Source organism: Squalius cephalus (assembly GCF_949319135.1).
Source record: "Squalius cephalus genome assembly, chromosome: 22".
In the NCBI taxonomy this organism is placed as follows: Eukaryota; Metazoa; Chordata; class Actinopteri; order Cypriniformes; family Leuciscidae; genus Squalius; species Squalius cephalus.
In genome coordinates this window covers 24,710,394-24,723,591 of record NC_137143.1, presented here as the reverse complement: position 1 = coordinate 24,723,591, position 13,198 = coordinate 24,710,394, and the positions used below count along the sequence as shown (strand labels likewise).

Genomic DNA, 13,198 nt, shown 5'->3' with positions numbered 1-13,198 from the left:
AAAGTAGAGCACTGAGAAGGCTAGAAGGCAGAAGGCAAAAAATGTAGACTCTATGATCCTTGTTGTGCTCTTCTATTCGCCTGCATACTTAAATATGTAAATAATGTATTTTAACTGATTTTAATTGTTTATAACAGAAAAAACAAAATGATAGGACTGTCTCAAAACCCAGGGAACCTAATCCCAGAATGCATTGCAACAAGCTCAGTTAAAAAATAAATACAAGATGGCAGATAAATGTGGATTATAATATACTTCACTGTAAAAAAAAATGTTGGTTTAACTTAAAAAAGTAAGTAACCTGGTTGCCTTAAAATTTTGAGTTAATACAATGAAAGAGATTAAAAGATTGTTATCTGAACTATGCACATGAATTATCTAAGTTGATTTGACAAAAGAAAAAATGTTTTGTTAGCTTGGGTAGTTTCTGAAATCTGTTCTTCTCTACCTCTGTAGGATTTGAATGAAACTTAAAGGGTTAGTTCACCCAAAAATGAAAATTCTGTCAGTAATTACTCACCCTCATGTTGTTCCAACCCCGTCAGACTTTCGATTACGTAGAAGCCTATGAAGGAGTGAGCCAGCACTCAGATTTCATCAAAAATGTCTTAATTTGTGTTCCGAAGATGAACGAAAGTCTTACGGGGTTGGAACAACACGAGGGTGGGTAATTACTGACAGAATACTGACAAATAGTAGGGGCAAGTACCTTGCCAGAGAGCGGCGACACCTGCCACTAACCCGCAGACACAGGTGCTCTCTGACTTCAGTACATGTGCTCGCTGCTCTTTATGCTGTTCTTTTTAGGATGGGGGTACTACTACAGGATGTGAGGGAGGGGTTTCTGCTCAGTACATGCCGGGACAAATAGCGAATGGCATCTTTTTTTAGATTAAAACACTGTGGTCTTGATGGACAAACAAATCCATTGGTTTAATTTTGTCTTGACGGAGTATCAGTGAAAGCTGGAAGATCCACTCTGCTCCACATCTCTTTTATTTTAACGCTACGTAGTCTGTACTACTTCTCTCAAAAGTAACCTATACAATTAGTTTATGAATATTTAATGGCAATAAAAGAAACAAAGATTCTCGCTGGACCTGCTGGTCTTACAAATTATTCATGAGGTCAGGACTTAAACTCTGCCGTTAACCGGATGTTTAAATGAGTGAGAGCATGGGATAACACTTATACAATAAAATATAAGGGATAATTAATGCGATGCAAAGTGGAGGGTAGTTGCTTCTGCGGAGTGCATACAAATCGTTTAATGCACAGTTAGCCGTGGATTATCCCGCTTATACCATGGTCATTTGCCAGCATTGACCACTTAAAAGCTGTCATTTAGATCATTTACAGCTCGTTAGATCTAGCATTCTGCCCGCTTTGAATCAGCAGTGCATAAGATTACATTTATTCGAATGAAGGAATTATAGCATTATATGTCATATTCCATAGAATTATTGTCATACATATTTCTTTGATGGATAGAAAGTAAAAAAAAAAAAGCATTTATGTGGGTATGTACTCTGAAGTTTTGACTGTTGAACAAAAAATTTTGTAACAATGTAGTCTTTACTCTCATTTTTGATCAAAAGATTAAAAGTAATAATTACTTCTAAAAGAACATTGCATCCCAAACTAAGTGTGTGATACATACATACATACATACATATATATATATATATATATATATATATATATATATATATATATATATATATATATATATATATATAATGTATGTGTGTGTGTATTACAAAGATGAGCCTGACATTTCTAAGAAAAATACTGCAGGGCCAACCAGAGGTACAGGTCAGCATAAACTCTTGATAGTAACACAAAGCACCCATTAGACCATAAATATTATATTTTTTCCCTCTTCCACTTCCTTTGAACCTGCCTAATACTTCATTTTGAGCTTATATTTGAAGTAAATTATAACCTGAGAGTGTCATTTGCCCTTTGTGTGAACTAAATTACCTGAAAGGAAGTAGTATAACACTCTTTACCATTCCATTGTGTTAACCCCTATGTTAGAGACAGCCCAGCCCTAAGGCAAAGAGATACAACTGAAATATATTCTCAACCAAGCAGACCAAGCATTAGAAACAAAAACACTGTTCTATTTAGGAATTCTTATCTTACTTTGAAGATGTTTATAAAGTTTATATGTTTATAAGGTTGCAACTTGTAACATAGAAAAATCATTGAATATATACATGATTTGCTCATAAAACACAGAGCACTTTTACTACGTTTAAAGTTAGTGTGCTTGGCATGAAGTTTGCCACTCTTGCACTCAGGAATGACTCCTGTAGTCAAGCAAATGATTGGCATATGTTTTTACACAAATGCCGCCAGCTGAAGTAAAATATACAAATAAAGGTTCCTTTTTAATTAAAGATTCTCTCTATAGAACAGCTTCGTTTCACACCCTAAAGTCCAGAAATAATGAATAATTGTTTGTTTTTCTTTTCTCAATAACCTATATGTGTAAATGGGTGAATATATATATTTATTAAAGTGTAGGCCATGCATTTAACTCATTTCTTGCCATATTCTCCACATTCCACAAAGCATCTAAATGTTTTGTGCTACACTTGGGATTCCAACATATACTACGCAGTTTATATAAAAAGATAAAACGCAGTTTTATCAAACTGTAGCATGTTAGATCAAACATCAGATGAAACCATCAAAACATCAAAAGTAAAAGCATGCATATCCTTATTTTGACCTGAGGCAATGCACAAGTGCTCACGGTAGACTTGTTCTCTAAGACTGTGTGTGTGCAAATGGTGGGCAAACGAGTATTTAAACTATGGGCTGCAGCACTCTCTGAATCTGACCAATCAGAACTGAGCACACAGTGGCCCGGAGCTGAGAGGATGATGTGCCGTACATAGCTACTTTAATTCCAGGCCACTGAGACTCATTTATGTATGATACTTATCAAAACGGAACAAGACAGAGAGCCCTCGACCTATTATAAGACAAACAGAGAATGGAAGAAGTGTGTGCTAAGTGTGTTTTCTGGCTCGCAAGTGTTTGCCTGTGTCTTTTATATGCGTATTTCCATTTACATGTATTTTTGTATGTACAAACAAACAATATCATTTTCTGTTCATGGGTACTATATGCACTATGTGAGGGTGGGGGGTGGGGTGGGGGTCTAAAGCTACAGGACAATGAATTTGGCTCCAGGGGCTCTTAGAGCAAAGAGAGTGGATGCTGCAGTGGGCTCTGTTAAAAGGTTAGAGCCCCTCTCCCTCAGGCTTCTGTTACTATTCTGCTGGTATGGAATATATATATATATAATACATGTATTTTTCTAAACATTTAATGTCTTAAATGTTTAAAATGTCTTATTTTTTACACCATGATTGAACAAATACACACACACACACACTATATATATATATATATATATATATATATATATATATATATATATAATATATATACCGTATATGTATGTATATATAAACTATTGTTAACGTATAATAAATGCTTAAAACATTTTTTTTGCTCATTTGTTTATGCAAATACCAATGTTAACAAATAAGACCTTATTATAAAGTGTTGCCATATTTTTAAATGCCATTTCTATTTTCACAGTTTTTTTTTTTTTTTTTTTTTGTAAGAATAGCAACAATTATGATTAAAACGATTCAACCTCAGAGGTTTCCTTAGATCATACATATGCAATGAAGTTTTCAACAGTACAAAGTTGAGGCTGTTTCTGTTTTAGACACATTGATGAGGGTGTTAAGCGTAACAAGTCAAAACTGTTTCTCCAGTCGCTACGAGTCGACTTTTCTCAGTCTGATGTCTTTCCCTTCATTAGTAAAACCTGCAAACGGCTGTATGCTCTGGGAGAGATCTTGTCTAATTAAACAGGTCCGGGGCCAGGCAAGGTAATCTCTACCCATCCTCGCTGGGGAGGCCAGATCACAGGCCTTCTCACTTCCAGGATGGAAAGAGAAAAGCGTCCCAGAATGGATTAGATCCATGACTAGACACAATGCTGTGTGAGGTACTGTAGCTGTTTTTGTTCTGTGCTGTTATGCAATGTGATGTATTGACATACTCAAATATTTCAAGAATGAATATCTCTTATTAAAGGGTTAGTTCACCCAAAAATGAAAATTCTGTCATTAATTACTCACCCTCATGTCGTTCCAAACCCATAAGACCTTCGTTCATCTTTGGAACACAATTAAGTCGTTGTTTTTGTTTTTTTGCACACAAAAAGTATTCTTGTTTGGAACGACATGAGGATGAGTAATCAATGACAGAATTTTCATTTTTGGCTGAACTATCCCTTTAAAGGTATAGATTACAGTATTTGCAGCATTGTCTTGGCAGGACCAAGACTAAGGAGCATATATGCAAATACCTCAAAATGTAAGAACAGTTTTAATTTTTTCCAAATAATCAACAACACTATCTGTCAGCTTACACACACATGACACAGCGACATGATTTATATGGACCCCCCTCTCCATATATATTGGACATACATTACATCACATTTATTGCACTAGATACCTTAATATCCCACCTCACTATAGCCATTTTAAAACTGTGACAATCACAATAATAACAACAATTCACACAACTGTCATTGTTACAGGATGTTGCACTAGCTATTTTATGACTTTGACTTTGTCTATTGTTTGTAAATTGCATCTGTTTATTGTGTGAATTTATTGTCTGTAACACTGAGTTACTGTGCTGTGCATAGTGTGTTTCTAAATGCATGATGTTTGCAACAAGAATTCTCGGAAACTACATTGAGTAGTTTTAATGTTCTAAGATCTTTAGCTAACATTCTAGCAAGATTCTCTCAAAGTTAACGGTAACGTTAATAAAACGTTCATTCAAAGTTATCTGATCTTCAATAATGTTCTCAAAACGTTAGAAAAAAAACATTTATACCTTGTTCATGGAAGTTTTTTTTTTTTCTGAAATGATTTGGTTGGACGTTTGCCTAACATTGTTTTTAAAATGTTACTTCTTGTTTCAGAACGTTCAAAGAACTTTCAAAAGCAACATTCCCATAATGTTTGCAAAAGGATCAAATGGAATGTTCCCTTAACTTTCACATAACCATGAATTTTTCTTTAAAAAAAGTTTATAAAACTGGACGTTTTGAATGTTCATAACTAAATATGAACATTAGCAAAACGTTCTTAGAACATACACTCACTTAAAGGATTATTAGGAACACCTGTTCAATTTCTCATTAATGCAATTATCTAATCAACCAATCACATGGCAGTTGCTTCAATGCATTTAGGGGTGTGGTCCTGGTCAAGACAATCTCCTGAACTCCAAACTGAATGTCAGAATGGGAAAGAAAGGTGATTTAAGCAATTTTGAGCGTGGCATGGTTGTTGGTGCCAGACGGGCCGGTCTGAGTATTTCACAATCTGCTCAGTTACTGGGATTTTCACGCACAACCATTTCTAGGGTTTACAAAGAATGGTGTGAAAAGGGAAAAACATCCAGTATGCGGCAGTCCTGTGGGCGAAAATGCCTTGTTGATGCTAGAGGTCAGAGGAGAATGGGCCGACTGATTCAAGCTGATAGAAGAGCAACTTTGACTGAAATAACCACTCGTTACAACCGAGGTATGCAGCAAAGCATTTGTGAAGCCACAACACGCACAACCTTGAGGCGGATGGGCTACAACAGCAGAAGACCCCACCGGGTACCACTCATCTCCACTACAAATAGGAAAAAGAGGCTACAATTTGCACAAGCTCACCAAAATTGGACAGTTGAAGACTGGAAAAATGTTGCCTGGTCTGATGAGTCTCGATTTCTGTTGAGACATTCAGATGGTAGAGTCAGAATTTGGCGTTTAACAGAATGATAACATGGATCCATCATGCCTTGTTACCACTGTGCAGGCTGGTGGTGGTGGTGTAATGGTGTGGGGGATGTTTTCTTGGCACACTTTAGGCCCCTTAGTGCCAATTGGGCATCGTTTAAATGCCACGGCCTACCTGAGCATTGTTTCTGACCATGTCCATCCCTTTATGACCACCATGTACCCATCCTCTGATGGCTACTTCCAGCAGGATAATGCACCATGTCACAAAGCTCGAATCATTTCAAATTGGTTTCTTGAACATGACAATGAGTTCACTGTACTAAAATGGCCCCCACAGTCACCAGATCTCAACCCAATAGAGCATCTTTGGGATGTGGTGGAACGGGAGCTCCGTGCCCTGGACGTGCATCCCAGAAATCTCCATCAACTGCAAGATGCTATCCTATCAATCTGGGCCAACATTTCTAAAGAATGCTTTCAGCACCTTGTTGAATCAATGCCACGTAGAATTAAGGCAGTTCTGAAGGCGAAAGGGGGTCAAACACAGTATTAGTATGGTGTTCCTAATAATCCTTTAGGTGAGTGTATTTTTGTTAGCTGGGTATTTAATTAAATGATGTAATGATTGTATTCAATTTTGTAAATTAAAGTTTGGAGCTGTTGGTTCTTACAAATCATCTAAACCTACTTTAAGATTGTTTCAAATGAAAAAGATCTGGAGTGGATCTACATAGACAAAGGTCACAATTAAAGTTATATGGCCAACTGTCCATTCAAATTCAGAAGGGTGTCGTTCCTGGCACCACACACCATCACTGGAATAACATGACAATACACTGCAATTATAGGATTAGGATCGTTTACACTAATCGAGCCATAAAGGGCTATCACACGCACAATGAGATAGTTGGAGGCCCCCAGCACAGTTGTTCACGACCAATGTTTTATAATCAAATGCAAGGTAATATTTCTTAATTGTCCATCTTTTCTTAATGCTTTATGTCATAATTAATTCTCTAAACATAAAAACCATGAATCTGAATCTTGAAATTAGTGAAAAAAAGTCAAGCTTCTCAAGAATTTTCCGTCTGTTAAAGAGTGCCAAAATTACAGACTAGCATAAGTTTGTGCTCCTCAAAACTTAAGACAACAAAATCCCTCGCTTTTAATCTTTTTATTTTGACTGTAAAGTCAGACACAGCAACCAGCTTTAGCATAACACTGTCCTCCTTTAATCACGCGACATACAAACACATTCGTAGACTGTACTCTATCATTGTTGGTAATTAGTTTCTTTTATCTACATTAACCAGACTACAGGATAACACCAGGGATGAATCCAACCTTTTTGATGTGGAACAGGCTTTTGGAAATCTTCTGGATTTTGGGCTTTTCTCGGAAGCCCACAGTAAGAATCATACAGTATAGCTCTGACTGTCTTCAGGTGTTTGATGTTTGAGAAAATCAAGCCTTTTGGAGGTTAAAGTGAATGTATAATCATCACAATGTTGATTAGAGACATGCCTGAACCCTAACAAATGAAAAAAAAAAAGCATAAATGCCTCAATAAAATAAAAAATAAATAAAAGAAAAGCTGTTACTGTTGTATTTAAGAATAAAAGTGATAAAAGATATTTTTGTAAATATATTTCTGTAATAACATTTAAATATGTTAGACAAACATCCAATTAAAACATTTCTAGAAATGGCTTAATGAACAATGTATAATAAATAGCGTTTTTGTGCTAATGTTTTAAGAACATTATTAAAGACTAGATAACGTTGAATGATCGTTCTATTAACTTTACTGGAAGAACTCTTCAAGGTTCACCCTTCATGACTAGCCAGAACCTTAGCCAAAGTTTTGAGAATGTTCCCTTTTAGCTGGGAACAAGGCTAACATTTTAATCAATGGTCAAATCAGTTTGACATTAATTTCCAATGTCATATGGATATTTTTAGTTTGGTGCTCTTATAAACTCCGATGGCACATAAAACAGGAACACCCTGCCATCAAATGATAAGTGGATCAATCAAAGCAAAGCTCATATCTGAAATGTCCTTTAATTCCTGCCAAGAAGAAAACATTGTATTATCCTGCAGGGGAGGATGTCAGTCTACCCAGGTACGCCAATAAACCCAGACACACTGCCAGCTTTACCTCATTCTGCCAAGCTACAAGGGCATGACATGCTCTGAACTCTGCAACATGACAAATAACAACGAGTCCTCCAAAATGCACACTGATTCTGTAAGGAGCAGAGGAGCTGTAGGGGTGAAGTAGTTTTGGTCCGATGGTAATAATCACTCAGGGAGAAACAGATTATTTCAGCAGGTCCTAGCTTGACCTACATGGCTTAATCTTTTTTTGGGTCAAATCAGTTTATTCCTGGACGTAACCAGGTTCAAAACACGTCGCAAGGCATTGGCAGGAATGCAAACGTCTGTAAATGTGCTAGTTTGAAGTTTCTATTTGCCTCAAAGCAGAGGGGGAAATCTCCATCTTTCTAGTGCAGTGTTCATGCTCTGGGTTTAGCCCCACTGCAGCTTAACATCCGCTTATAATTAAAGCTATACAGCAGCACCCAGTGCTGAGGCTATGATCCACATGAGGCTATGATCTCCTCAGAGGCTTGACAAGGGCGCTGAGGCTGTAGCATTTTATTTCAAAGAAGGGGCCTGGTTTCATCTGCCCATGCATTTGAAATGATGTAAGAGGAGGGTTTTTAAATCACATATTTTATGGATATCCCTCTTTCACTATCCTTTTTGGACATTTCTCCATGGATATGAGGTGGATGTTGCTTTGCATTTAATGGTGCATCCAAACAACTGGGGTATTTATTTTCTCTCCACACCCTTAATATCCAACAACCTGGAAGTTTGATGTAAAATGCATAATTTTCTCAGAACATAGCCACTGTTTAAGTGTGGGCGACAAGGATATCTCGTCTCGTCGTGTTTACATGTCACATCACCGATAACCTTTAGGTTAGATTTATCGTTTGCATATAATTCTGTTGTATAGCTGGATGGGTGCAGTGTCAGTTTAATATGACACAAGGACATAATAGTTTCTTTTATATCGGCTTTATAATAGGATTGTGAAAAATTTAGCATAATAATTTTTTTTTTTAGCGCATGGCAGATGTGATTATGCAATTATGCGTTTTAAACGAAGACACTATATAATTCTTATTATGATCGAAAAATTACTCAAATAAATTTTAAATAAATAAAAACCATGTCATACCTGCAGAGAAAGCTGTTGCGTTTACCTATTTTAATAAGCAGTGGAATTGAAATAGCCATGGCACCTACACGCCCCTCTCTCCAAACAGCTGCTGAAAATGACCAACAGTCTCCTTGTGTCTTAAAAATCTTAACGATCACACATATAAACTATAAAAAATAATATGCAGAAGTGGGTTACTGTGTGGCAAGACGTTTTTCCGATTCGCAGCGAAAAGCGCACCCGGTCACGGTGCAGGTGTTGGTTATACGCATACAGGCGTGTGACACATTATAATTTGCTCGGCAAAGCTTCGAGGCAGTGTCTACATGTGACTTGTTACATATAACCAACATACTCATTCATTCTTTTCCAATAATTTAAAAAACACCCCACTTTCATGTGTAAAATCACCAAGCCATTTAATTTACGCGTAATGGTTTACTTACGCACAGCCTCCAGTTTTGGATCCAGCGCACTGGCGGTTTGCTGAATTTTGCCTATTTTGTTCTGCAAAGCCCAAACCCGTTGGTTTGTGGAGATTATTTCGTTCTCAAGCTCCTGAAATAAGGAGCAGGCGTGTTTGGACAGGTCGGAGAGCTGCCGCAGGGTCCGGGATAGAGCCACATTGGTGATAGAGCACAGATCCTCGAACAGTAACCCTTCATCATTAGGGATGGGATGTCTGCACAGCAGCTGGGGCTCAACGATCCGTTTGGCAAAAGGCATTTTTCAGTAGGTAAATGCAAATCCCCCATAAATGAGTAAATCAACTAATCCAACAGAAGATTCTGGTGCCTGTCAAGCAAAAATCCACGAATCCTCCGCGCAACCCGCCATCACTTCAGCTCTCCCGTTAGAGGAGCTCACACAAGGGATGGAGGTTTCTCAGTGAAAATCTCTGCTCCTCCTCTGGTCCTGGATGCTTTTTGGTAGGCTACTGGGTTCTTTCAGGGCTTTGAGGCTGAGGTTGGATTGAGAGAGGCTTTGCAAAAACACGGACTGGTCTACTTGTGCCAGGAGCGGAGAGAAATTACACATTCTACTATGGAGAAGGCGTGCTACTTTAATATTAATTAGGGCACGATGACGTCGTCCAGTCAGGTGCTTCATTAATATTCACGAGCCAGGCCTTAACCGTATTAGTTTTTAAAAGAAAAATGCTTCCATAGAAGATGGTCTAACAGGCACTCGTGTATAGCTTTGATTAATTCATCTAGTCAAGCAACCAGTGTTCTAGATAGAAGGTGTTCTTGAAACAATTAGAGACTTGTAATGCATTTTGTTTTAACAGCTTTAACTCGATGTCTTTCTGTTGCAGGCAAATTTTACATTTTGCAACTAACCCTAAACCAACCTCTATTCCTTACACTAACCCTATGTAGGCTACATGTAGATATTATTATAACTCAGCACAGGCTACTAATATGATTACACTGTAACATGGACACCTTAAAATAAAGTAACCTTATTATGCATTAAAAATATTATTTTCTATTATAATACAACTTCAAAATCATTTGGGAGGGTGTGGTGGTCATGTATGGTATAGTGATTTCCCAGCTAACGTTCTGGCAAGGTTCACTCAAAGTTATGAACAATTGTCAAAACGTTAGCACAAAAACATTATTGTTCATGGAATGTTTTTTTCTGAAACGTTTAGTTGGATGGTAGTCTTTTTATATCTATCTATTTATATGTATTTATTTTTAAACCACATTTTTAACTCTTCCTGCAAAGTTACAGCACAATATATACAGTCTCCCATATAGACAGTTCAATATCTTTTCAATCTGCTGAAATGAAAAAGTTCATTCACAATCCCTGACTAGTTAATGCTCCTTTGTGATTTCCACAAAGGTGACAGCGTAAAGTACCCGTGCCTCGTTTTGGAACAGCAAAGGCTGCAGTATTACATCAGCACAGCGGTTTTCCTGTTAGAGGAATCGTTCGGATAAACTTTATCCACTCTTTTGTCGAGGACTTAGAGATGCTTAGGGCTGAAAACACTGTTGTTCAAATACGCAAGGTTAACTGAACAGTGGTAGCTTAGTGGTGTGTATAGATCTGAGAAGTGAATGTGATGACCAAGGAGTTACTCTAACTTTTTCAGAATTTAGACACTATTTTTTTATTAAAAAGATGAATATAGGCTAATGAAGATCATTGAGTCATGAGAGCCACTCCAGATAAAAGATCTAAATATGTGTATATCAGCCTCTCGTGGTGAAATCAGTGCAGTGCAGCAGCTAAAATTCAAAGGATTCAAAAAGATATCACCATCTGGTGGTCATATTATGCAACTGCGAGAATTGTGATGGCAATATATGGTATTTATACAAGGAAGTGTCTTATTTTATCATTATAAAATAAAGAAATCAAATATAGAAAATAAAGATGCAATCTGGTTAACAGATATTGAGGATAACTTGAATCACAGGCTGGTTTGATAAAACATGGTTGCAAATTGCATTTTAAATACATTTAATATTTAATTAAACTAATTGAAAATGTTATTTTTCACAAAATACAAGGATCAAAATGGAAGTAATTTTAAGAACACTGAGAAAATGTATGATAGAAAGAAAGTGTAGTGATTAATCACGATTGTATTAGTTAACATTTAATCACGTTTTGTTGTGTGCTGGATTTTATCTGACAAAGATTATCTTACTTTAACCCAACCTTTGCTTTAAAACCTCACATGGAAACCATAAAACAGCCACACAACAGATAGAACCACATCTTCTCATTGATGGATGAGCTAAACTAAACATTAAACAGATCTGTTAGCAATCTGCTTAAACTCAGAAAGTTGAAACTAAAAACTGAAAGTTTGTCTGAGCATTAGACTAGTAATTGAAAAGAGAATGTGGGGTTAAAACCCTGCGTAAAGGCTCCAAATTAAAATTTTCTAACAATTGCAACAATTTATGGCATTATTCCAGAAGAAATTTAAAACATTTATCTGTTCCTCAGCACAATATCCAGCTGTATAAATATCTTTCTGTTCAATCCAATTTATTATGAACTCTCTGAGTCATCACCTTATCGTGATAAAGAACTACTTTAGCCTTTACGGTCAGTGATTTATGCTTTTATAGGCCTATATTATGTTTGCACAAAGGACTCGCTGCTCAAGTAAAGAGGTCTCTTTATAGAAATCAGTATTTTTGGTGTGTTTTGCTTTAGCTGTTACTGAAAACAACAGGTAGCCAACTCTGCCCGTATAAGCCCACATTTCAATTAAATATAATAAAATGCTGAAATGACGCGACAAAAACAGATAGAACACATCAAAATCAGTGATTCTGTCTACAGTTGAAAAAAAAAAAAAAGTGACAAAAATAGAATGTGCCAGAAATGTGTACCCGGATGACTTACCACTTCCCGCGAGATGTGTGCATAAGATGGAAGTTTTCCTATCCCATGAGGCCACGGGAGAGGATTTGTGAATGGCAGTGAAGGGACGAACGAAACCATGGACGAAACTGACGCAGGTCACATGATAATGACAGCAGAGCGACGAGTAGCTCTTATGTTGTCCTTAAGTAATTACTTAAGTTCCTACTCAGGAGAGTATGGCTGCCTGCATCCAAAATCAGTACGAGACAAAGGAAGTATGTCCGAATTCACATTCTGAAGTGTGCACGATGGACACTTATCCTATGAGGCCATGGGTGGGAGAGGATTTGTGAATGGCAGTTAAGCGACGCAACTGACGCTTGTAGGTCACATGATAATGACAACATGGCGGATGTTGTACGTCCAGATTAAATTCATACAATATAGAACGTACTTTAGTGGTCATGAAGTACTTACTTATTCAAAATATACCCACTCAAAAGAGTATGCGCTAAAATAGGTATAAGATATAGGCCTACTACTCTTACTATGTTAACCATATCTTTCTATGGCAGGAATAGTAAGAGTAGTATGAATTCAGCAACGTGTTAGAAGAAAATGTTCTACATAGAACCTTAAAGGGTTTTTCCAGGTGCTTCATAGAACCTGTTAGGAGGTTCCCATCATGGGATTTTATGGATTTAGTTTTAATTAATTAATTTAGTTTTAATCTATTTTTAAAAGTAATTTAATTGTATGAACTAAGCAGCTCGTAA

The 13,198-nt window shown here is 36.9% G+C and overlaps 1 protein-coding gene across 3 annotated transcripts in view; it reads right to left on the bottom strand.

Annotated features, from left to right (window-relative positions):
- Window positions 1-9,979, bottom strand: part of nhsb (Nance-Horan syndrome b (congenital cataracts and dental anomalies)) — a 60,725-nt gene extending 50,746 nt beyond the window's left edge. For all 3 annotated transcript variants that reach the window (XM_079856914.1, XM_079856915.1, XM_079856916.1), the window contains exon 1: window positions 9,527-9,979. In XM_079856914.1, coding sequence (XP_079713040.1) covers window positions 9,527-9,806 — 280 coding nt within the window. In that variant the 5' untranslated portion in view covers window positions 9,807-9,979. The remainder of the gene's footprint in view (window positions 1-9,526) is intronic.
- Between the last annotated feature and the right edge of the window lie 3,219 nt (window positions 9,980-13,198).